General features: G+C 39.5%; 1 protein-coding gene across 1 annotated transcript; it reads left to right on the top strand.

Annotated features, from left to right (window-relative positions):
• Positions 1-21,893: 21,893 nt before the first annotated feature.
• On the top strand, positions 21,894-26,167 carry GP9 (glycoprotein IX platelet). Its single transcript, XM_074602698.1, has 2 exons — positions 21,894-21,950; positions 23,819-26,167. The coding sequence occupies exon 2, from the start codon at positions 23,826-23,828 to the stop codon at positions 24,450-24,452; it is 627 nt and encodes a 208-aa protein (XP_074458799.1). The 5' UTR covers positions 21,894-21,950; positions 23,819-23,825; the 3' UTR covers positions 24,453-26,167.
• The last annotated feature ends 345 nt before the right edge of the window (positions 26,168-26,512 follow it).

The raw sequence follows: 26,512 nt of genomic DNA, 5'->3' as shown, positions 1-26,512 counted from the left end.
AATTTTGCAGACGTAGCCAAAGGCCCACAGAGCATGCCTTCCCAGCATTTCTTTGTTCAGTAGGAAAACCAGTTTGGAGGATTTCATGTGACACGTTACCAGGTGAGACCAGAGCCCTGCTGTACAGTTTCCAACTGGTAAGGGTTACTTAGGTCTTGTCTGTAGAAGGGATCTGGACTACTTCGATTTTCAGTTAGAAAGCCAATGGGCATCTATAAAAGGCCTAAAGCAACCTAATTATGCTGGCTTTGAGGCACTCTGGTTGAACTCTGGCCTTATACCATGCTTGCGATTTTATCCCCTCCCCAGCATGCTCATTGCTCATTCTAGTAGATTTTTGGTTTTTTTCTCAAGAATAATTCCATTCTTACAGAAAGGGCAGTTTGTTTCCTCCCCAGCTTTGCTGGGGACCCCAGCAAAAAAGCTATTCTTCATCCCCTCTTCTATATGTCCTTCCCCCCTTCATTGCTAATTGCAGAGCAATAAATCCCTCAGGCTCCCAGATTTTGTACTTTAAGGCTGGGGTCCAATCTTTCCTCAGCTGAGCTGCCTGGAGTGTTCTCAGCACTCCTAACCCTCACTCCTACAAGCTTCCAGGAATGTGCCCTTTCTCCTGCCCACATCCCCTAAACCCGACAGTGTAGCTCTCACAGACTTTGCTCGTGTAATGTGTTTGCGTTCCCTTTGCCTTAGTGGTTCAACATAACATCTCCACAAATTGTGATCAAGCTCGTTTTCTTAGCAGTCACCATCTTAATTTATTAATTTTCTATTAAAGTGCACATTGGTCCTAACAAGGAAGCTGGGACATTTCCTCTACGGGTGTCACCGGGTTTCCGCAAGGCAAGCTCTCCAGTTTGACTTCATTCTCAAACCACTTTCTCCTCCCAGTGCCCCTCTCACTTATCGTTTGGCATATTTCTCGCTGAGATAGCCTGAGGGTCCGCACGCTTCTAGCACAAGTTATATTTTTCAAGAAGAGTTTCCTCCTCCTATTATTTTTTTACTTTATATGAGGTATTAACTATTGGTAAATTAAAGTCCACCTGATATATAAAGTTATTCAATAATTGCCCAATTTATTTCCATGGAAGCTCTCTGAAGTATCTGGCAGTGACCACTCGTCACAGATGTGACATGATTCACAAAACTTTTGTACCAAAAGAGTGTGGCCATCTCCAGCCAGAGCTGTTCCAAGAGGCTGATGGCATCTGTACACACTTTTTACAAGAAAAGAATCCTTGGCACTGGTATATTTAAATTTGCTGAAATTTGTTGGAATTAAATGTCCTCCCTTTCATAATACTGTCCATTCATTTACTACATGGTACGTTTCAATGATGAAGGCTGTTTAGATTTCATTCTTTGTTTCCATCTTACTGTTAAGAAGGAGGGAACGCTTTCCAACAGTGCTGTGTAAAATAGAATTGCTTGGTGCGGAGAATGACAATAAACATTCACAGCATGTGTGTGACATCACATTAGCAGCCAAAGGGTTTCTTTTAGGATTTATAATCTCATGGAAGTTAAGACACTGAATCCTTTAATATTTACATTATCTTATTTGCTTAAAAATTTTATGTATAACTCTACATAATACAAAAGCTATAGAATGTGTTTCTTGGTGTGAAATTCAATTGAAAATCATCCTTATTTCCTGAATTACACTTTACTTTCAAGAGGCCTTACTTGGTTTAGACTTCACTAGAAAATGTTGTTAATGAAAGTTTAACTGCTTCCCCACCAGCTGGTTGTGAGCTGGCAAGAGCCTGGTGCAACAGCTGGGTAGCACGTCTTCTAAGGACGTGTGTTAGCTTTTTTGTGTTATACTTAGTGCCTTAGATGCCATGAAATGGGAATCCATGATGCTGCAAGTCCATGCTTTCCATCCACTACTTGGGAAATTCAGCTGAATTACAGGATTTGTCACAAACACAAGCTCGCACCACAACGCTGTGCCTGCTGCAACAGGGAGGAGCTGATTCTTCCGTCTGTGTCGGCTGAGGAGAGTTATACAAGTCCTGCTCTGTGTGGAGTACAGGAACAGAGACATTTCAGAGCAAACAGCAGAGGCTACGCAGCCCAGGGTATGTAACTGGGCTGAAAGCCGTGCAGGGCTGGTCCCACCAAAAGATGGTCTGTGCCAACAAAGCTGGCTACCATATTTTTCCAAACTCATGCCTTACTCAGAATATGTCAGGCTTATAAAATACTTAATTTAACACATCACATAGTAACACACCGTTACATATTAATGAGATGAGGCCTACGAGCAGTGTTCCTACTGAGGACCACAGACTTATTTCAGGTGATGAGCAGCATAATCCCCGCATGCCAGGCAGCTCCACTTAGGGGAGAGTGCGTAGGCTTCAAAACCCCACCGAGTTACTCTGTTCCCTGTGGTGTTTTGTAGGAATAGTACTGTTCCGAGCACAACACAAATTACATTACAAATGACTGTTTTATGATTCTGCCTCAAAGAACTATGAGATAACTTATCTTTGTCAAGGAGTAAACAGGGACTGTAGGGTGACATTGAAAAATTACCAGTATTCAAGTGGTTTCACCACATCCTCACTGCAAAGCAAAAAGGTCGTAATACCAGAGTGTTTGTCCTATTATAGTTAGGGATAATTTCTGTACTTGAAGAAGGTTTTATTGTTTGATAGTTCTGGTGATTATTTCTCATTGATTTTTTCACAACTACAAGTGGAAAAAAAGTTCTCTAATCCCTCTCTGAGGGATTTTCCACCTCTGAAAATTGCCAAAAAATAGAAAACAAGAGAAAATACATGGAGGGTGAGAAGACTCAACCTAAACATACCATTTAGACAAAAAATGTTATTTTTAAATAAAGAATATGCAATAGCCATGGGATGTCTTTTTTGTTTTTAAACTAATCTTGGAAAGAAAATTCATTACACGTTGACAGTGCTAGTCCAGCCCAAGCAGCAGTACTTTCTTTCTTGGCGAGCACTGCAGCTCTTACCAGCAGAGATCAGCTCTGGGGACGACAGGAGAAGTCACTGCGGCTGCTAATTGCTTATGAACAAACATCTGTCATGCCCAGGGCTGAGACACACCACTGACTCATCTACCAAAGGATTGATAGTCACCCAAAAATGTCACCAGGTTTTGAGAGTCATTTGAAAGTCGCTCTCGAATGTGCTCACATTTTAAACCTAATAGTCTTCTGGGGCCTCCTCTGAGCCCTGCCATCAATAACATGTAGCGCATCCTACTGCCATGGAAACCATTTCTAGGTCACCTTTACATAACAGTGCAGAGAAAACATCACCAACTCCCCCACTAAGGCACCCTCCTTTTCAATGAAGATTGCAGTAAACAACTGAACTTTTACTGTAATTACACATAATATGCCACAAATAAAAAGACATACTCTCTCCAGCATAAAGATGGGAACGTATATACCATGCAGGAGGTCTTGCCTCAGACTCTGATATTATACTTCTAGTCTTCTAGTGAGGGAGGCAAAATGATTGCCTCGTCCTCTGCATCCATTTTGTACCTCAAGCTGGATAACAGCTTAGGTTAAACTTATTCTGCAGAGAACATCGTTAACACTGGACAGACCCTTCCAAGAGGGAAAATACAGCTGGAGCTGCTTTTACATATCTAGTTGGAGCTACATATAAATAAAACTGACAGAACCAATAATTCGAGTCACAAAATTGGATTTAAGGAGCCATTGAACTGAACAACAATATATTGAGATGAGACAGAAAAGAGACGGGAAGCATTTCAAATCCTGAAATGCAGAAATATTTCAGGACATAAGAAGTAAGAAATAATTACATAGCAGATTCTTTTCTGTTCAGGGAACACCAAAGTGTTACTGATGCAGGAGGAAGAAACTGAATTTTTACAGAAGCTATTAGTGAACACTAACCAAATTATTTTAAGTACGGAAGCAAGATGTTCAGATCTGTGAAGGAAGTGTCTTTATCAAGACAGAATTGGGGAAGGGAACTAAGAAGAAAGACTAACAAAGTTTTCATATTACAATGATAAATCTGGACAATTACTTCTATGGCGATAACTTTAAGAATGATGAGTTGCTCTCAAGAACTTAAGTTTGAACTTATACTGCAGGACTTCTAGCTTATGTGCAGGGCAAGGTCCTCCAATCCAAGAGCCACAAATCCTGAAGAAATATATTAATATTTACAGCTATCATTCGTTTTCTCTTTTGCAATTGTTAGGTTTGCTGTTGGGTTTTTTCCCCTAATGGAGACAACAACTACTTCATAAAAGGAAATTGTTGCAAGTTATGGTAGACTGATCTCAACTTATACTATTCTTCCATTGATTGTACAAGTCATTTCCAACCTCTTGAGAGTTAGAGCATGACAGAGATCACAAGCAATTAAAAAGTACAGGAAGACAGGAAAAAAAAATATGGCTGAGACTGAAATAAAACATATTTCACAATGCTGACTACGGAAAAGGAGATTCTGCTGACAAGAATTGTACAAGAAAAAGCACTCTAGAATATGTAGAAAGGGAGGGTGAAATTTCCCAGGTTTTATTCTACCTCCTGCAGGGACAAGAATGTCAGGAAATGTGGAATTGAGACCATGTCCATAGGGTGGAACTGAGAAATCTGAAGGGCGATTACTGAATTACTGGATTACTGAATGATAAATTTATATGAGGAATAACTAAAAAACATGCTTGTTTGTGCTATAAAACCATCCAGGGTTACAAGATCAAATACTGGAAAAATAATTAAATATTCAATAGGCCATTGAGAGACTGACTCATCGTCAGAGAGGAACATGGAGGAATACAAAGATAAGGGGTTTTGCACTCAAACAGCAGCACTGTATTGAGAAGAGACCCACCTTCACGCAGTCGCTCTGAATAATCCAGTACTCAGGGTACTTCTCTGGGAAAGGTAGAGCTGAAATTCAAGTCTGTGCTTTGAATCAAGAGGGACTTGAATCATCATCTCTCTCAACCTCGATGGAGGCCAATGGCACCCTGGGTTGCATTAGGTAGAGCATTGCTAGCAGGTTGAGGGAGTGATCCTTTCTCTCAGCTCAGCACTGGGGGGACGCCTGGAGTGCCGGGTCCAGTGCTGGGCTCCCAGTACAACACAGTCCTCTCAGAATTGCTCAAGGAAGTCCAGCGTGGGACCACAAAGATGTTTAAGGGACTGGAGCACCTGACATACAAGGGGTGGCTGAGGCAGCCGAGGTTGCTCAGCCTGGAGAAGAGAAGGCTTGGGCAGGAACCTCAGCAATGTCTATAAATGCCTGATGGGGGGAGTAATGAAGACAGAGCCAGACTCTTCTCATCCAATGACATGCAAGAGGCAACAGGCACAAACTGAAATACAAGAAATTCCGTCTAAACATAAGAAGACTTCTTTTTTTTCTTACTGTGAGGGTGGTCAAACACTGCAACAGGTTGCCCAGAGTGGTTGTAGAGTCTCCAGCCCTGGAGATACTCAAAGCACAACCGGACATGGGAGCAACCTGCTTCAGCTGAGACTGCTTGGAGCACGGCAGTCAGACTAGGTGATCTCCAGAGGTCCGCTCCAGCCTCAGCTATTCTGTGTTTCTCAGAGTCTCATACATACAGAGTTGAAGGTCCCTACAGTTTGTGTTTTTCATTAGTAACATTATGAACAAGGAGAATATTACAGAAAATATACAGCAAGAAACCAAAATGACAGCAGAACATCCCCGACTATCCCAACATGGGAAATCTGTGTCCCTCACTTACTGGAAAGTCGACCCTTGACAAAACACCTGTTTATTTTCACTTCAACTGTTCCACTTCAACTGAATCTCATTTCGTGATGGAAAAAAAACGATGTCATGAGGAATTCTAACCTGTTTTAGAATTTAGAGGCCTTTAAAACTAAAAGATTTAGCAATACAAAACCCCTGGGTTTCTTTATTCTTTTGTTTATACAAGAAAAAAGCAGCTCCAAGCTTACTAGTCTTTATATTTTTTAAGAAAAAGAGATCTTAGACCTAAAAAGTAGTAAGACCTTTTAAAGCCATTTCAAATTTTGCAAGACATTTGACATTGCCTTATTAGCAGAAACAGACTTAATAACAACAATCAGCATATAGGCCCATATACTACTGCTACTAAAAATGGAAAGAACTAACTCCAGCAATTTGTATGAAATCTTTGGAAACTCCTTGTTACAGACTCCAGATTCACCTTATCCCTGCACAGATGTAAATAGTGCACTCTTGCACACTCTGTAAATAGTTCTAAAGCTGCATCTGCTGTTGAATGATAACATTATGGAGACCTAGTCATAACTTCTGCTGAAAATAAACACTTGGAGATCTTTGAAGGACAGTGGAATTGTAGTTTAGCCTTTGACAGGCTCATAAATTGTCACACAAGCAAACAGCAAATGTAAGTCACATTTTCCTTTCTTTCTTCCCTATCCTCCTTGTCCAGCCAATACCACATAAAAATTTCCATACAAATTATAGCAGGTATGGACACAGGAATGCTGACAGATCACTTAATGGCCCTACTACAACTGTTACAGTCCAAAAGGACTAAATAGACTCCCAAAAAGGTCCTTGGAAGCATTTTACACAATTATGAGGAAAAAAAAAAAGAAGAACCATAGCAGACAAGTCATTCCGATTCAAGTTTTACTTTTCATAGTAATAAATGGCTATGAATGATTCAGAGAACATCCTTAGCAATTGGCATACTGTGTTTAAGCCCCCGCCCCCCCACTATAATTAAACACAAAGTAATTTTGCTATTGAAACAATTTGAGCATTGCACATCCCTATTTGTTCTGTTTAACCATCAGCGCCAACGTAATGACAAATTCCTGTTCAGCTACATCTAGAGCACTTAGTCATTCACTTGACTCTACCCTTTCGCAGTTCCAGGTCCTGCAGTATTCACTATTTCCTCTGACCTTAGCTTTTGTGTTGGGAGAATAAATGGTTCTCTGCCTGGCAGAAGGCAGATAAGGGATATTTCCCTATCAACAGTTTCTACATTGCCTGATCAAGGGCACCAACCTGTGTCAGTGCTTTACGTTCCCTGCTTGGTTCTAATAACTCTCATTTATCTTTGTGCTCTAAAGTGGATATGGTATTTATTATGAACTAACCCAAAAAACTCCCACCATCTTCACAATAAGTTACATGGGAAATCGACTCCTCATGAGTGAAATCTCCCTGTCTGATTGTGTTTTACCAGTCCGTATTCACTTATTTCTCTGACTGAAGTAAACACTGGATACACAAGAACAAGAGAACATTTCTTTTCATACCATGTGCAGAAACAGTATTTGACAAGCATAACAGCAAAGATCCATGCATTTGAAAAGTCAATGCAAGATAAAGACAGCAAGCACATGCCTTTTCTTGGTAAACTGGTGGCACTGGTACATATGTTCAAAATCGGCAGAACTCTGCCGTCAGATCAGTCATATTATGCCAATTGTCTTGGACTTTTAAGAATACTGGTGAGAGGTACCAAGTCAACAGATGACGTTCGGACCCCAAAAAGCCTTGCTGAAATGAAGCACTATTCTTTATGCTTCTCATCTAGAGCATGTTTTTACTGTGCAAGATCAAAACTTCTCATTTTGCCTACTCTGAGCACTGCTGGACACACTGAAAAGTCCTATCCATGTTACAGGTGTGCACAACACTAGTAAAAAAACCATGGGGGGGCTCCTGCAGAGGATTTTGTAGGCCACAGTAATGCTCCATAGCTTCTTTTGGCTGAGGTGCTGGAAAGCTTGTTTTCCCTCTAAGTATCTCAGGGGAAAATGGGAAAGAACTCAAGGATCATCAGTTCCCACCTGATCTAACTGGGATCCTCGGTGCACAGGGGTGCGTCCCCTCAAACCAGCAGCGAGGCTCTGAGTATATGCATGTACAGGGGGCAGGGGCTTTGGGGGCAGCCCGCTTTGGGGGCAGCAGGAAGTTAGGACACCCTTAGACACGTCTCAGGTGGGTGAAAAGGATATAATTTGTTTGCAGTTTAAAAATAAATTCTGGCTCGAATAAAAAATTTGAGGGAGGGAAAGAAAAAATCTATTTCTGTTCAGAAAGTTCCAACAAAACAAAAAGAGGAACAAAAGCAAAGTTACTAGACAATGGAAGAGAAAATAATCTAGCCGTTTCAATAGACCTGACACTATAAAAAATCCAGTCTGGCAAGTGAGTGTGCCCTACCTAGAATGTGAAATGAGTCCTGCACATGGTAACGATTGCTAAGCATATCACTATGGAAATTGAGAGCTCACAGCAGGCATAGGGAGTCTTAGAAATGTGGAAAATCAATGCACTGGATGCTGTGGCGAAGAATGATTCCAGCAGAGTGACCTTTAAACAGCTTGACAGATTGTAAGCAAGCAGAAGAGAAGCGCAAGGGGACAAGCCGAGCACAGGAGAGCTCAGCCGCGCTGCAGCCCCGTGGCCAGCAGCAGCACCGGGGGCACCCCAACAGTACGGCCTGGCAGTGGTTCTGTGGGACAGGAGGAATAACAGTAAGGATTATTTACCCATGTTTAAGGTAAAATGGCTAGCTATTTAACAGCAATGCTACATAATAACTGAGAGCAGAAATAGAGACTGCCCCACACTACGGATACTACATAGCACATTAAGATAAAAAGAATACCACTGATGAATTTGGTGAAGACATCTACGTTAACAGCTCTTCCTTCCAGAGAGTGGCGAGGACCCAGTAAGTGGAAGTCCTCAGGGTGGCAGAGGGATGAGATGATACATCATTCCCTTCACACAGTTGGTGGAACAGACTGGGAATTTTCCAGTGAAATACTTTGGTCAGAAAATGCGGACTTCATAAAATTGAATGTTATTTTGTTGATATAAATTGTGTCAAGAGTTCTGCAGTATAACCAACAGTCCAGGGGTATGGTACTCACCCAGGAGGTGGAAGACTGAATATAATTGAGTAGGGACTTAACCTTGGTCTCCCATATCATTAGGAATTCTCTAATCATTGCACTACTGACCTGCTGGGTTCTCTTAATCTTTCCTGTTGGAGCTGCTCCACTTTGCATAAATAATTGCATGTTATGCAGAGCAAGGAATTAAACCCAGTTCTCCCATATCCTAGATGAAAGCCCTGACCAATGGGGTATCCACTTCAAGTTTACATACACCTCTTGGCTTAAACCAGTTTAAATCAGTTTTTGAATAAGGTATAAGAGTTATCTAAATCAGATCAAACAACTCAAATATGAAATAAGCAATTTACATGCAGTATTCTCTTCTTGTCCCCAGAACAACAAAACCTATTCGCACAGCCTTTTGCATTGGTTTAATTGCAGCACCTTAAAATAAGACTTTAAATGAGAACAATGCAAATCGCTAGCACAGAAAAAACCTCATCTGAAATGAGTTGCCCCCGGTCACAAAACCCACTGCTAGTCACTGCTGTTTCCTGGTGTCGGTTGTACCGGGCGGGCTGGGTATTGAAGGGGAAGGAAGAGTGCTACGCTTTCAGCCTGCAGCCTGCAGCTTTTTCAGGGCTGAGCTGGGAAAGTTGAAGGGGAAGAATGGGAAAAGCTGCTTTGCGGAGGCCTGTACTTTATCTGCTTTGTGTACGCAGCTCCTTCATTAGCATTACATTTACTTTTAGAATATCCAGCCGTGTTAGTTCAGAAAAAGCTTGAGAATATTTGACCTGTAGAACACTGGGAATATTTGCTGGCATTCCTCAGTTCTGAAGGATGTTTTATTTGTAATAACCATTTTAATAACATACCAAAAAGAAATAAAACAAAACGTAAGGAAAAGCTTTATATCTACCAAAACTACATTGTGCAAGAGTGTCCGTCACATTTTGCAGACTATACAATGGCTCTTTAAATCTCTAAAAATTATCGTAGACCTCAAGCATATTTTAGGCAAAAAGATATATTTTTTTCTCCTGTACATTTTTCAATTCTTCTTGTGATTCTTGTTTCAGATACTTAAAATTCCCATTCTGTTGTTTCCAATATTTTAACTACTTTTACTTGTCACCCAACACCAGTCTGGTTTACATTTCCTCTTACCTACGGCTTACTTGCAATGCTTCAGGGTTAAGCCGCAGTAAGCATTCATAAAAATAGCTAGCCATATAGAAATGCAATTTATTTAGATAGTATTTTCCTTCTCATCAAGAACTACCTACATATAGAAACACAATAAATGCTACAATCATCAAAAAAGTAAGCCTTTTTTTACTATTTTCCTCTTGCAAATCATAAAAATTTAAATGCAGTCTCCCTTTAAGAACCATCACCTCATTTAATAAACGTAAAATTTCAGTACTTAAGATCCAAGAAAGTTGGACATTTTCTTATGTGCTACTATATATATATATATATAAAAAGTAGCAGAGAAGCTGTAATTTAAAATCAACTTAAGAAATTTTTCACTGGCTTAATAAAAGAGCTAAGATCTTTAGTTTGTCTGTCTAACCAGAGGAAACAAAATCAGTACTTCAGAGTAAGTTGTATTATCTACTTGTCCAGAGAGAGCTTAAGAAGGACTCGATTTCAAAGAGCGGTCAGTCAGCAGTTCCTGAAAATTAGGGCTGTTAGTAATTTCTCATTTTAGATATGAAACACAGGAACATGAAAGTAAGTATTTCCTGATGAAAAAAAGTGTTCTGAACTATTATTTGAGAAGAATGTCAGTCTATTAAGGTGAATACAAGCGTCCCGATGCCTTTTCCCAACGATAATCTAGAACTCCAACAGCAGCAGAAGAGAGTCAATGCTCCCTTTCCTTTGCTATTTTACTGTAAATGGCTTTGAAAATAGCAACACTGTTTCAGAAAGTTCTGGGAATATAGTTCTTAAATACTGTAAGCGAAAAGTAAAATTCCAAAGTAAATAAACTCAGCCAGACCGAGTATGTAAGGCTTCAAAAAAACAGTTAAGATAGTAAAAATTTTTGGTCACTGATGAAGCGAGTGAAAAAAAAATAAAAAAAAGAGAGATGGAGGGGGAAGAGCTTGTATTTTTTCACGTGAACAATCTGGTTTTGAATGAAAAACATAATGTAGAACTAAAGGTCGGTAAAAAGATCCCTGAGAGCTTTTATACTGCAGTAGTAGGTATATACTTACATTTTACCTCCTAGCACAATCTGATCAAACATAGTATTTCTTATTTACATATTGTCTATGCTACAATGTTATTGTGTTACTGGTTTGATATGAGCCTCTTCCATTCTGAACAACAAAGAACTTTTTTTTTTTTTTTTTTACTTTCTCCAGTTTTATCTCATTATCTGGAAATTATTTTTATCCTTATTTCTTTTTTCACCTAGCTCCTTTTGCATAAAGAAAAATCACCTCTAGCTTGAACATAATAGTATATCAAGAATTTAAAGAGTTGAAAGGAACTTGAGACTTCAAACACGAGCATCAATGATTAAAACCTGTAAAAGGGATTGAGCCCTCGTCACTGATTTTTGACTGAAGAGATGAGTAATATACTCATGGTGGGTCTTTGTCCGAGGTATAGCCAAAGTCAAGGTGTGGGGGAGAATTTATTTTGTTTGCTTTTCAGACAGATGATACTATTCCCACTCACATTCTCTGCCCTTTTTTTCAGCAGTCTGGGTCAGTCTCGGGTGAAATATCAAAACCCCAAAGATTTATACCTATTTCAAAACTGTAGTGCAAAACCTACTCCTACTCAGAGAGCCGTGGTCCCTGGACTCAGTAGTTAATGCCAGTAGCATCACTCAACAGACTACCTCAATAATCCTCTACTACTCAATTTTATTTTCCTATAAGAAGCCGTTAGGACATACTCACTTCTTCACGGCATTACAGCTTCCATGGCATTCAGGCTGCAGTACTGGCTACGCCCATCAACCCTTTCCACACTAGGAGAGAAACTGCATGCAGAGAAGGTCCTTCATTTCTGCCTTTTTTCTTAAAGTAAACTGTAAGCTTTGGAACCATTACCATCAATATTATCATTATTAGCTAATCTGAAGATTAGCTCCCATATCTTCTTCAAAGTTGCCTCACTGAGCAACCTTGTCAGCAAGCGGCAACTTTTACTAAATCATTTAGAGTACAGATTCCAGCAGATCCAGCAACTTGCCATCCATCCACGCAGCTACCTTTTGGTCCCTACCTTTCCTTTAATTTGTAAAGCAAACTGCCTCAGTTTAGGTTAGCTAAAATGGGCAAAAATAGGAAGATTTCAAAGACAGGAATCAATCCTTAGCTTCTATTCAATAAGTTCTCAAACACAAATATTGTTCATACTGTTGAAATTACATTAGAGAAAGCTCATTCATTGGTATGGGGTTTTTTTCCCACTTAACTCTAATGTGAAAATAACAGCAGATGGATTTTTTGGCTTACACTTTGACCAAGCAGAAGCTTCTGAGGAAAACTACCACATACAAAATACCAAATCTCAAGCTCTGATATACTGGGGTTCAGATATAGCAATAGGTTGAATGCATCTTTATTGACTATGAGTTAGAATATACCCCTGGCAATGGGCTTTACCAGGGCTCTAAACCATGGCTGAGTTTTCCCAGACAATTTTTATACACACGCTCTCACAAAATGAACACTTAAAAGAATGGAACTACATAAAGACTGAACCAGGTTATTAATCTCTACAAACTATGCTTCCTCCCCCCAACAGCACAACACCTGCAGGACACATTTGCATATTGCATATGTCTGCATTGGAAATAATGGAGTTGTGATAGGTAGAACAGATGGCAGGATGAAAGAGAAAAACTAAGTGGTGAAGAGCAAACATCTATCTCTCATAGCAGCAAAGTGCTGAAAGGAAGACCTGGAGTAGCCAGAAAGAAAGGCTTTCAGAGAAAAACACTGTAGAGGCATAAGCTGTTCAACTTTCCTTTTCTCCCCTATTAAGTAAATATAATTTGCTCTGATTTGTAAGATGTAACTCCTCCTGCATGTGGTTATTATTTTGGTATAAGATGCCTTTTTTCTGTTCAGCTTTGCTGAATGTTTTTGGCTTAATGCAAAGCAAACAGACACTTATTACGTGTCTGCGTTACCACGTGTCCACATACGGAATTTGTGAGGAGTAGCTGCTTCTGAGGCAGGTTCAAGTGCAAACAAGACCTGCATATTACGTGTCCACTCTGGTATTCTAAAGAAAAAGAAATTCTGTTTACTATCAATTTATCTGCAATACACTTAAGTCTCTAAATGGAGTCTGAGTGATTCCTTGGCTTTTGCCATGTGATGAGCATCACGGCTAACACTCTTTCGATGTAGTGAAGAATGTGGTGGTAGCTGTGCCTGGGCCCTCCCTCCTCTCCCTCGTTGCCGAAGTTTCCCACATAAGCCTGTGCCACAGTCAGATCGTGCCAGTTTTATACACTCACCTGATGTTCTGCAGTGGTTGTGCAATGACATTGCTGTTACTGTGCCCAGACTTTTCATTGTATTTTAAGCATTCTGCCCTTGGGGCTTTTTCATGTCAATGACAAATGCTGTTAGCAACTCTGTACTCATGCAACTTCACATCATACCAACACCCCAGTAAGACCTTTAAAATCCTTCTAAGATTAATCTCAAGAACATTTGTTCAGAGTCACAGGTATCTTCACCCTCTTCGAGACACTACTTTATGCGCTGACTCTGAACAAAAAAGACAGGTACTGAATTTCAGTTTACAGACTTCCTTAGAAACAATAAAAGCCTAAAAATAAGGTGACATCTACACTATTTATTAGTTGTATCCAATATCCTGAAGGCTGAGAAAATCTCAGTCTTCACTGAATTGAGAATTAGCGTCTGTGCTTCTTTCCTCAGATGTTCAATTTATATCCGTCAGGAACTTTGCCCTGAGTGAAATTGCTGACTGCTCTGGATGTTCTTTTATTCCACTATTAATCACAGTCAAAATAAGAAGCTTCTTGAACAAGTATTTTCAAACACAAGGGTTTGATGGCCCTGCCTGACACGTCAGGAAAAAAATGTAGTTTTGGAATTCTGGAAATTAATGGATTCACATTTTTCTCAACCCACAGGAAACACACCTTTTTTCCACCCATTCCCTAAAAATACTATGCCTGTTTATTGACTATCTATATGGAGGTGAGTCAGCAGCTCGGTCCTGGCCACTCAAGCCCCAGGTCCAAGCCCTAGCAGTTAGTTTGGGTTTTGTTTCCAGCAATCCCTCTTTCACCCAGAGATTGGCACATGACATTAACCTCAAGAAAGTGCTGAGGTTCCAGAGTTCTCACAGGCACTGCCTCCTAAAACCAAACCTTGGGGTGTTAGTTCACTAGCTTGAGTGCCTCTTTTTATGTTTGGTGTCTTTTTAATCATACTCCTGGCTGCAGAGGGGTGGGATAACCTCCTCCCCACCTTTTCTTTCATACGGGATGTATAACCAATCTCAAATAGCACCTGCAAATCCCACAGGTGAGGATCTGTCTCTGCTGTATCTACCTAGTTAAGCCCTTCAGGGATAGCTTTATTCACAGAAGTGAAACACTCTTTTTCATCCTATTGACTTTCAGAGCAAGATTAAGAAATAATTAATAGAATTTTGATACGCTTTTCCCAAATGCCAGACACGCAAACTGAGCAAAAGCTAGGATTCTTAATAAAACTGTTCAGCTGCAATTGAGCAATAATGATGAAATTAGAGGTAGTATATAAACATTTAACTTGCCATATATTCTGGAAAGGTGTCCTCACTACCATAAATTGCATCTTATTCGCAGAGATTTATCAGAAACGCCACAGAGTTTGGGGAAGAAGAAAAGGAAAAATAATTAAGTTCAGTAGGAAACAAATTGAAACATCCAAAAGAATGCAGACAATGAGTAAAGGCAAAAAGCAAAGCACAGAAGCAAAATCCCAGGCAAAGCACGGTGATGTCACTAACACAGTTCATAATGAAGGTCTCCCTTAAAACAGCAAAAAGTATAAAATACTTCTGAAGGGAGCCAGTGACAAAGACTTAATGGGAAGGGGAATCTCATGGATTTTTCTTTCTTCACCCTTTCATCTGAAAGAACCTAATATTTCCGAATACTTCACATGAGGATTCCTCATTTAAAAAAAAAAAAAAGAAAAAAAAAGACAGATTTTTTGTAGTCATAAAACCTGAACAATGTTCTTTAGCTTGTGTAAATAAAGGTGCTGCAGCCAGACCTGCAGAAAGCTGCCAGCCAAGGGCTGAGGCAAGTGCAGATTCATTTCAGATGCGCACTTGGGGTGAGCTGCTGACTAAAGAGGACAGAGAGCTTTTCTCCCATTCCAGGCTCTGCTTTTTCCTATTAGAGGCTGAGATACTGCAGGTGTTCTGTGCCTGTCAGCATGGAGAGAATGACACCGTGAGTGTCATTGCAGGACAACATCAAACCACCAAGATTCATCAAAACTGATGTGGAAATAAATTATAAATAACCTCCAACTAGCTCCATTAAATGTAGGAAGTTTCACTGAAGTACAGCCATCAACACTGTGTTTGAGCTACAGGGAGCAAATGAGGGCAAAGTAAGAATTAGATTATGTGGGAAGAGACTTGCAGCATCTTTTAATGAATTTACAGTCCTCCTCAGAGGAACACTGTTTACTTATTCCCTGATATATGTGACCATATGATTAATTCATCTGCCAGCTTGACAAAACTGACTCTCCAAACTGTGCGTATATTAGGATTCAGTGACAGGAAATAATAGGATTAGCACAGCAGCATTTTCAGCTTTTGTGATTTCATCACAGTCACGCTACAGAAAAGATTTCCTTCAGAACCTAACACTTGGAGGCACGTGATTAGAGGTGAATCTCAGTGTTCATTAGTAATATCTAGCCTTAATGACTATGAGAAGAACTTGGAAAATGTGAACTTTAATTGCTCAAAACACCAAGGCCACTAAAAAAAAAACAGGTTTGTTTTTTTAAAAAATCAACTTTGCTTTAATATGCAAATATCATGGCTTTGGGGATGCAATGCAAGAATTGGAAAATTGGGATTGGCAATGTTATCTCATATACTAACGCAGTTACTGTGTGGTAACAGTTTTTGAGAGTATTGTTCCTGACTATCCTCCCAACCACATGAAAACTCTGCCGTTCTGACATCTTCTAACTGGGTTACAATGGTTAGCTGGGGTGTGCATTCCTGACAACACATCTGCTTTGCAGTAGAAATTCAGCAGGACTGGATTAGATCTGTCTGCAGTGACTTTCTGTGGCTCTCCCTACGTGATTAGAAGTCTGGGCAAAATCTGCAGTCCACAGTGGCACAAAGAGCATAACCGGGCACAGCTGCAAGTTTTAGCAACACAAACAGTGTGTAAATACAGCATTAGTATGGAAGGAGTAATGTGACTGTAGCTGCTCGCATCTGGAAAAATTAATTCATCATTGAAAACATACCCAGAGTTGACTGCTTTATTTCAAAAAACTATGAAGTCATAGCTTTATAAAGGGCAATATAAAAACTAACCACCTTATCAATTATGAACAGTGAGTTAAATTCTGCAATGAATTACCACAGTAAACTCATCACTTGGGCTTTTCCAATAGACTCTTTTACATCAGATACTAATTAATCTCTAATTGATCTTTCCAAGAACAACTGTTCAGTGTGACCATAAAGTTCAATGCCCTGCCTTCAACATTTCAACTCTTGAAGCACAAAAGAGAAGGACTTTAGCTAATGGGGCTGAAGACTGATTTTGTTTATCACCAAATTCCTTAAACAAGGACAACACCACAATAGGCAGAGTGATACTTAATCTCACGCATTTTACAATCCTACTACAGCTATTACGCAGTAACCTGGTAAAGATGCTTAAATACCTTTACCAGGCTTGACTCCATGGTTACCAGGGCATTCAAGCAAGGTTCATTTATGGACAGTTCTTTGGCTGTCACACTGGCAATGTCTGTATCAACAAACAGAATGGCCCAAAGGGCTGGATCAGGGCAGTGAAACAACCTGGAAGTGAGGACACCACATCCAGCCGTATATACAAGGAGAGGAGGTGCTGTTTGGGACTATCTTTAGTCTGGTCCCAAGTATTGAACCTCCATTAGCACCTGGAACAAATCAGATGTATTTCTAGAGTGAATATTGCAGTTCATTTTCATCTCAAAGGCATGCATGGAAAATGGAGAAGATCATGAGATTTGCTTTGAAAGCTCAATCCTGATCCTAAATAAAACATTCACATAAATGCAGCATTGTGTTGCAATTGTTTGATGGAAACACAGTATTGTATTTTGAATAACAGTGACTGTGCAGAAAGAGCTAGAAAACGAATTATTTTTCATTAGAGCGAGACATTTAATTTGGCAAAGCGAGCAAGGCAGAGAGGGGCACAGCTGACTCCATTTACCAAGCCCAGCACTTCCCATGAAGATGCCGACATTGCATTCAGCTCATGAAACACACAACAGAAACACCGACTGCACCGACTGCTGTCAGGATGATGGGGTTCCATGGAGCACCTTCGGAGCTGATTGACCGAGCCGGGAGCAAAGGGAACTGCCGAGGCACTCTCTTGCGGTGGGAAATACTGCCTTGATGGTAGTCTTTTAATGCTTTTAGAGATTCTCTCTAGAAGCTTCCCCATGTGGACTCTATCATTGTTACAACTTAGCACAAATAGTATGAATATTTTCCCGAGGACAGTTTGAATCCAAATTGTCTATGAATATTTATTTTCATTAACAGCCTCAAACGCCCCTAAGAGTTCCAGAAAACACAAACATGTGATTAGCTATCTGATTTACACAGATCACTTAATACACGCATTTTGTACGGCTGTTACATTTTTATCTTGGAGGCTCTGGAAAAGGTAATATCCTAAAAGAATATAATGTTTCAGTCTTTCAGACAATTATTTTGAATTGATAAATTATATCTAAAGGTTGATTCAGTGTATGCTCAACATTTAACAAAAAAATAACTTGAATGACACCTAGTGGAAAGAGAAGCAATAGCCGACTGCACAGCACCTATGTACAGTTTTGAATAGCGGAAACAGCCAGAGGGAGATTCTTTATGAGAATGGGTGGGAGGAGAAAGAATTATTTGATAAAATGGATGGAGTACAATTTAGGAGTAGAATTTCCTAAATGACAAGAGTTTATCTGCCTCTGTAATAATCTTCCAAGGAAATGGAATATTTGATCTGAGAGAGACAGAATTAAATCAGGTAAAACCACAATAAAGGTGCATCGGGAAACAATACAATAAGCAAATATGGACAGGATGAAAGTCAGAGTCCTCCGATGTATAAATACTAAAACGGCTTTAGCAGGCTAGTTCTCTAGGGTGCAGTAGATAATAGGAATATTTTGGCCCTGGGGCGACAAAAACTCCTGATCTGAGAGAAACCACAGATTTTTTTTAGTTCATTTCTGCAGGCAATATTCGTTGATGTGTGAATGAATTTCATGATCGATCTTTTTTTTCCTTCTTTTTGCTTATTTGCTTATTTGTATAATTCATGAATTACCAGTGACTCACATCCAATTAAAAAGAAATATTTTGGTTATTCTGTTCTCACCAAGCTATTTGAAAATATGAAAGAACAGATTTAATCAAGGTGATAGAAGTTAAAAGAGAAGCACTTTTGCCATCTATTGACAATGTGATGTGGCAAGTTTTTTTATCACTGGAAATAGAAATAGTGCTCAAGAAAGACTTCTGTCTTTCTAGGTCAAGAACAGGTCGTTGACAGCAATAAATGATTATAACTCCTTAAAACCACCTCTAAAAAATAATGGCATATTCTGCCTGAATTTCCTCTTCACAGGTCGTGTGTTTGATCTGATCATTTATCTTTAACTTGCAGCTTTTATTCTTAACTGCAAGGAAACTAGTCATCTCCCTTCAACTCTTTTTTTTCTCCCTATATAAGCAATCAGAAGCAGCACCCACGTAACTGACTGGAGAAGTCAAGGCCTCAAAAGAAAACTAACCCACATAAATGTGCTTTCAGGGAGTAAGGTAGCAAGAGAGGGTTTGTTTGGGAATCAAAAGTGTCCAGAAACACCTCTCTGCTAAGCAGCCAGACAGAGTCTCTCTCTTTCACAAAAAGTTCAAACAGATTCACTCTGTGGAAAATATATTTTCAGACTATAACAAGATTATAGCAGATTATAACTTTTTTTTTCCAAATTGGCTCCTAATAAATCCTCTTAAAAGAAGAATTCTCATTTGGCCTACAAAAAGCTATAGCCCTAAAATCATAAATGCAAATATCTTGTATTTGAAGCTTTGCTTCTGCCAGATACTCTCTGCACACATTCACCTCCACGCAGAGCAGAAGAAACTGGCCCATGGTCCTCAACACAAGTAACAGATTGAGGGACTCAGCCTGAGCAGCTACTTCAACACGTGTGACCCAGCAGCCAGAGGAAGGCAAGGACTACCTTTGTGAAGATTACCCACAGCACAGAATTGGACTCCAGAGGATTCCAAATAGTTTGTATTCATTTCAATTGATTGATTGATCTTGATTCAATTGATTTCATGGAATCATAGAATGGCTTAGGTTGGAAGGGACCTTAAAGATCATCCACTGCCGCCCCCTGCCCTGGGCACGGACACCTCCCACCAGCCCAGGTTGCTCCAAGCCCCGTCTAACCTGGCCTTGAACCCCTCCAGGGATGGGGCAGCCACAGCTTCTCTGGGCAACCTGGGCCAGGGGCTCACCACCCTCATAGCAAAGAATTTCTTCCTGAGATCTCATCTAAATCTCCCCTTTTCCAGTTTGAAGCCATTATCTCTCATCCTATTGCTACATGCCCTTGTAAAAAGTCCCTCTACAGCTTTCTTGTAGGCACCCTTCAGATACTGAAATTTTCAGATACTGGAATTTCATCATATAACAGGAAATTTTTTATTCTGTGTGGCAGCATTCCTCAAGACATATGGCATAGACTGTGTGATACAGGAAACAAGCATGAGGGAAGACAGGCATTTATGAAATCTATGGTCTAGTGATGTACTTTCAAAAAAAAAAAAATAAACAATCTGTAAGATAGAAAGATCTTCCCATTATTAGTAGTCCACTCACAGGTCCAGCTGTTGAACATCTGACAGGCAGATGGACTATTCATTTCAACAAGGGAGGAATCACTTTCCTCATCTTATAGATCAAAATTCAAACAGGGTTTCAAGTATTTTTGTCTTCTCCGTCCAGCACTGTCTAAATTACCGTTGAAAATACTAAAGAGCAGAGATACACATTAAGTCATCTTCTTAAGGAAGTTCCTAACAAATTTCAGGCTACTGGCAATTGATTAGACTTTATGAAGAAAAGCACTTTCACTATAAGTAAGAATTAAACAATAAGAATTGCTATCAGAAAAATTTTAAATGTCAGAAATTTCCCTTCCCCCCAAGAACAGCATATTATAAAGAAACAACAGCTCAGAAGCAGGGCTCAACTGCACATCTGCAACATCTGAAACTCACCTGCGTTTCATTTCCAGATGCAGAACACAGCTCAAAGCCTGTCCCCAAAACAACACACTAAACAAGAACTGGCCTAAATTAAACATCAGATCCACAACACACTGGGTTTCCATAAGTCAACTGCTATCTTAATTCTAGAGTGTTCATGTTCGGTAGCTAAAGGAAAGGAAAACTTACTTGAAAAAGGAAGAAGAAAAAAAAAAAGAGATGTGAAAACAAAATCCTATTTTTGTTTTTCTTTTACACAAACACGGCATTCTTTACTTAGATGAACAGATACATACACGTTATAAACATGTATGATCCTGAATAGCTGGCTTTACAGCCAAATATACACAGAGCATGTTACGTTCTAAGATGTCACATTGCTGTTATTCAAGAGTTGATATTCTTCAGCAGCTTGAGTGTGAAGAAATTTGCAGGATCCTAGTCCTCTTTTGAGCTATACACAGCTCTCATGACTGGGAAGAAAGGCTATACATGTGCCCAAGGCTGTCCCTGTCCTGTCCTCTAGGCTGTGCTAACCATGACGGTGAGTCTTTCCCAGTACACCTTCCCCGACTATTCTGGAATTCAGTTCTAAACTCCAAACCAAACTAGGACATTACAAAGAAATTCTATTCCACAAAATATCACAAGAACCAAAATAGGAACTGACCCACTGATCCATACACGTGTACCCTTCTTCACATCCAAGGCTGTGTCAGGGGCACCTTCCTGCCTGACCTGCTCTGGCTTAGCTATTTCTGCATCGCTCCACATTGCAGGGTACAGGTCACTCTCATAAGGTTCTCCAAATCCCTGATCCTCTCAGAAACCTCCCTTTCACTTGTTGGCTTAATCCTTTTGAACATGGGTGACCAGAATTACATGCTGTATTTTGGGTGACTTTTCACCACTATTTCAACATAATGGCATTAATATTTCTCTATCCCTTAATGATCTCATGTGACTAACACAAGTTATTTCGATGCTATGGTGTGCTTTTCTGAATTTTACGTAATCATTGGAAAGGCAGGTATCAAACACACCTGGCTTTGACTAAAAGAGAAGAACTTTATTTCATGGGCTAACTTTAGCTCCCTTGTATCTTGCTTGGGCTTGCATGCATCAGCAGCAGAAGCTAAAGCTAACTTTTATAGGTGTAGACTGGTACAGCTGAGGAAAAAACCATTAGATTTCAGACGAGTCATTTTAGGTTTTTCAGACGTTGTCAGGTTTAATAGGGCAAATACATTATCAATAAAAAAAATTCAAAAGCATTTCCTCTTGTCTGCCAAAAATACAAAAATGCCCTAAGCGCTGTATGTCTGGATACACGTCAACCATATATAGCATCTTCCAATGGGAACGGTTTTCTATTATGCACAGGAAAAAGCCCATCTTCTCTAACACATTTCCTTACTGACTCCACCAAGTCAGCTCCAGTCGCTGTATCTACTCCAACACTTTACCAAGCAGAGGGAAAGGAATCAAGAGGGAATAAATAAGGGTAAGTGTCAGTGAGGCATCTCACCAATTCCTCCTTTCTCCATTTTTGCCACAGTTCTTACTTCTATTTGACTGGGAATTTCTTGCTGTTTGTATATTAAATCAGAAAAGAGGGTCTTTTCTACAGATAGTGCTTAACATTTTTTTAGTCAGACACAGTCTGCCTTCTTAAGATGTCTACTTTGAAAAAAACAGCTCTAGTACATTTCATGAAAAATAACAGATGAATATCTAGATTCAGACCACAGATATTCAGACTAACTACTTGCTAACAAAGACAGGAGATTATTAAGATAAATATTTCAGCTTCTCTGTGATGAAGTTTATCATTTTATGTAGCATTAATTCAATTTAAAATATAGGAACGTAGTATTTAGATCAGGATCTAAAGCTGTCTAACTTTATTTTGAAAAGCTAATTCCATAATCCCTGTAAGTAAACTGAAGCAAATTAAAACAAAACCAATCAATTTTCCCTACACTTTTAGTCTTTATTAAGTGAAACTTCCTAGAGAAAAAAAGTCTCAGCTTATTTTAAGTTTAAGAGGAAAACCTTTTTGGTTTTGAGTTATAAAATACCTCTACACTTGAAAACATGACTTTGAAGAAATTTTTTTCCAAATTCCATTCTGCGTTACCATAATTTAAGCTCCTTATTGCCTTAGTATCTCTTTTACTCTGTATTTTTTGTTGTTAATAGGTCTGTTTTACCTGCTATTTGTCAGGCTTTGTCCAGTTCAAGTTTAAAATTATACTCAATGTTCTCCTACGGCTTGTCTGCAAATGAAGTTATACAACTGCTTTCACTTTCTTCAGTTAAAAAGGAATTTTCTTTAAGTGAATAGTGTATAAAACCCCAACACTTTTTACAGTATCTGCCATAGTCCAAGTAGCATCCAAGGCAACACACAATTTTTGCTTCAATACTTACTTATTGCAAATTAATTGGAAGAAAAGAGAAGAAAACATATTTTAATTGTGGGCTGTATTTAAATCATCAAGAAAGATGGTTTGGAGACTGGAAATTCCCCAACCTGTGCAAGGGAGTTTGCATTTCAAATCCCAGCCTGGTCCCAAGGCTAGCTATGTATTTTTAAATGCAGAGAAGTAGTAGAAAATACAGGAAGGGAATAGCTGTAGAGGTTTTAAACTGGCAAGTAGAGGGACTAAAATGGAAGTCTAGTGGAATCCACTCTACAGAAGTGGGAATTACATAGCAAAAGGGATAACTACCTGCTAGCCCAAAGCATGGCTATTTAATCCCTAAAAGATAAGTAGTACCAGATATGCAACATTTCCAATTTTGTATTCATCTAAATCTTAAACTGTATGTTCTCAGAGATGCATGAAGCCACAAGGCAGCAAAAAAGAACCTTTTGCCACATAAAAATACATACTTCCTGGTTAGAATCTTCATAGTCGCAGAAAGAAGATTTTTAGACATTTACAATTATTCAATCTTTTAAGGTCGATTTTGAAAACTGAATTCAACACACAATTTTAACACTAGACCTGTGAAGATACAGAAACAGAATCAAAATCGTTGCCTAAAACTAACCTAGTTTTTACCATCATCTCCTGGTGACATTCTGTTCCACAACTTTGAACAATAACACTTTTTGTACAATTATGAAGGAAAAGCAATGAACTAGAGACAAAATGGAGGCATTGTGGTCTCTCCCAGTTGCATTTATACTACTTAATGTCAGGAAGAATGGCTCTGTGGGAAACACAGAAAGCTAAAATCTTCTTCCAAAAACCTAAACCTCACGACTAACCCTGAGAAAGAAATAGCTGTGTTCTGGTTCTGCATTTAGAAACATGCTAATGAATCATACTTATCAGATTATTATTCTTATTCTCTGGGTAGCTGAAGCATGAACAAGACAGAATTCATCACTGTTGTGGGATTTGCCCTATCATTGCTGTTCCACGTGACCCAAACTGAAGTCTGTCCTCCCTCCTGCAACTGTAAGTCACTGGGAGAAATGAAGGGTTTGCAAGTAGACTGCAGCTCGAGGCAGCTGACGGAAGTGCCAGCCTTGCCCCTTGACACCAAGAGGCTTTATCTACACAACAACAGCCTGACCTCGGTTCCTCCCGGTGCCCTGGACAGCTTGCGCAGCCTGAAGGAAGTGAAAATATTTGACAATCCCTGGAACTGTGACTGTCATATTCTGTATCTAAAACTCTGGTTAGAAGACATCTCTGCGCCTTCTCTTGGGAACATCAGATGCGCAAGCCCAGCTTCTGTGAGGATGAAGACCTTGAGGCAGCTGACTGGGAACGAGCTCGGGATTTGTAAGAGGCTTCTCCCAATCAAGTGTCTTGAGTTCTTTTGGCGAGACCTCATTTTAATTGCTGGAGCAATAATTACACTTATTTTAGTAGCATGGGCTCTGAAATTCTCAAAAAAGCTGGTCTGCCAAATAAACCTAAGCCTATATGACTCTAGGGGCCGACTGTTGCGGAGGCATACCTCCAAAAACCACAAGAAACTATGAGCTGTTCACTACCACTAGCTTGAACAGAAACATCAAATTATTCTACCACAAAAACACACACGCACTGGCAACGCTACTTTTAACGGTGAACATGCTACAAACAGATCCCAGGGTTCAAAATCTGGGTCCTCAGATGGGCAAGTTTGATTTAATTTCCTTTCAAAAATAAACTTGGTGATGTATTGATGGGCAAGTTTCATTCTACTACCATCTACTCATATGAAAAGCATAATATCCCTAGCAAAGCTGGGATAACAAAGTGCAGCATGGGGCTTTAGATTGAGAAAAGGAAAGGAACAGAATCAGATGTTTTCCCTATGCTGTAAAATAATGATCTGGGAGACAACATGCCCATTGCAATGTTAAAGTCTGCAGATGATACACAGTGGGGAATAAAAAGAGGGAAGTTACAAATTCAAAGAGCCGTAGGTTACTTGGAGTGCCAAGAAATCGAAAGCAAGATCGTACATCTAGAGACAAAAGATGGGTTGAGGACTCAATTCAGAGAAGGCAAATGATCTAGTAAGAATGATCTCCCATGCATGACATTGCAGCAAAGGGCTAATGTGATCTTTTCTTTTTAAAATAGGGAACAGCATTTAGGGATAGAAAGATTTATTTACTTCCCTGTTTAGATAAACTACAATAATCTAGTATCAACGTCTACAAATGAGGAAGAATTAGCTGCAGAAGAATCAGAAAAACAACTGTAGTGCAAATAAAGGATTGGAAAATATATCTTAGAAGGAGCTTGACCAATTTCATTTAATAAAGAGGAATTCAAGGAATGACAAGATCATAGCTTGTATGAATCTACATAAAGATAAATTTGTTAACAAAGGGCTGGGAGTAGAAATTAGAACATCAGACTAGGAACAGGGCTCAAAATCTAATGGTGAAAATAATTAAACACAGAAACAGCTCGTCAAATGTCATGCTGAATTCTATAGCTTAACCAACATTGGGCATTTTTTCAAATTGGTAGGCACTACCTGAAATGAGAACTATTTTAACAGAATTGTATGTGATGCCTAAAACATTACAGCTATTCTTATTGTTTTGGTCACCTGCAAAATTTATGGTGAAACAGGCCATGAAAAGAGAGACCACAAGGGCAGTACGTCACAGGGACATCCTTAGAGAGCACTGGCAACGCACTTAGGAGCTCAGTTGGTGCCGGCTGAGCCGCCCTCCTACACCCCACAGCAGCAGGAATACTCCGCTCTACCTTCTTCTATTGCATACCACACTCTTCACCACGAGGAACTCAAAATGCAGCACAGAATTTGCTTTTTACAGTGTGGCATCCCTGCCACAGGAGATGAACCATATAACCCAGAAATAGCAGGGCTCAGTAAGGCTGCATTACGCTCCCATGCAGACCTGAGTAAAATTACGGCTTCAGATTTATGCATACATTTCGATCAGGTCAGCCCAAACACACAGAATTTCTCTGGCTTCATTAAATATTATTCTACATAAATAACCTCTGCAGGAGAGAATTTCAGAGAAACACATAAGAACATAGTGGTGTACGCACTTAGATAATTTTAGAGTATTTTCACTGCGCTGAGCTTGTCAATTTTTCAAAAGGCAACCACCATTTTGTATTAATGCAGAATAGTACAGAAGAAATGCACTCTGTGATCTCTCATGGAGAGTTTCCTAAATGATATTTCTTGTTTCCTCAAAATAAAATAAATCTTCAACACTAAAAGCTTATAACTTTCTTTTGTGCCTATAAAGCTAGATATGTGTTTTCAATCCTGCCACAGAAACCAGGCCATGCAACCCAATGAATTTCAACAGCCATAGAGCATGACCTATACCAAAACAATATTCAATATGCAGGTGCAGTGGATGAAGTTAGAACTGTGCATTGGAACACAGTCATCTTGAAAGTTTGCTAGGGTAGATAAAATTGTAAACTGCTTTACTGAATAGCTTTAATTGTACAAACATAAGAAAATGAGCAATTAGCAAACATTTCTGATTATACCAACCAACACACTAAAGAAGATGCAGAGAATCCAGAAAAAAGAAAAGTATCTGAGAGAACA

This window comes from Larus michahellis, chromosome 10, assembly GCF_964199755.1.
Source record: "Larus michahellis chromosome 10, bLarMic1.1, whole genome shotgun sequence".
Classification (NCBI taxonomy): Eukaryota; Metazoa; Chordata; class Aves; order Charadriiformes; family Laridae; genus Larus; species Larus michahellis.
The sequence above is the reverse complement of the archived record's forward strand: the minus strand, read 5'-3'. Positions and strand labels throughout refer to the sequence as shown.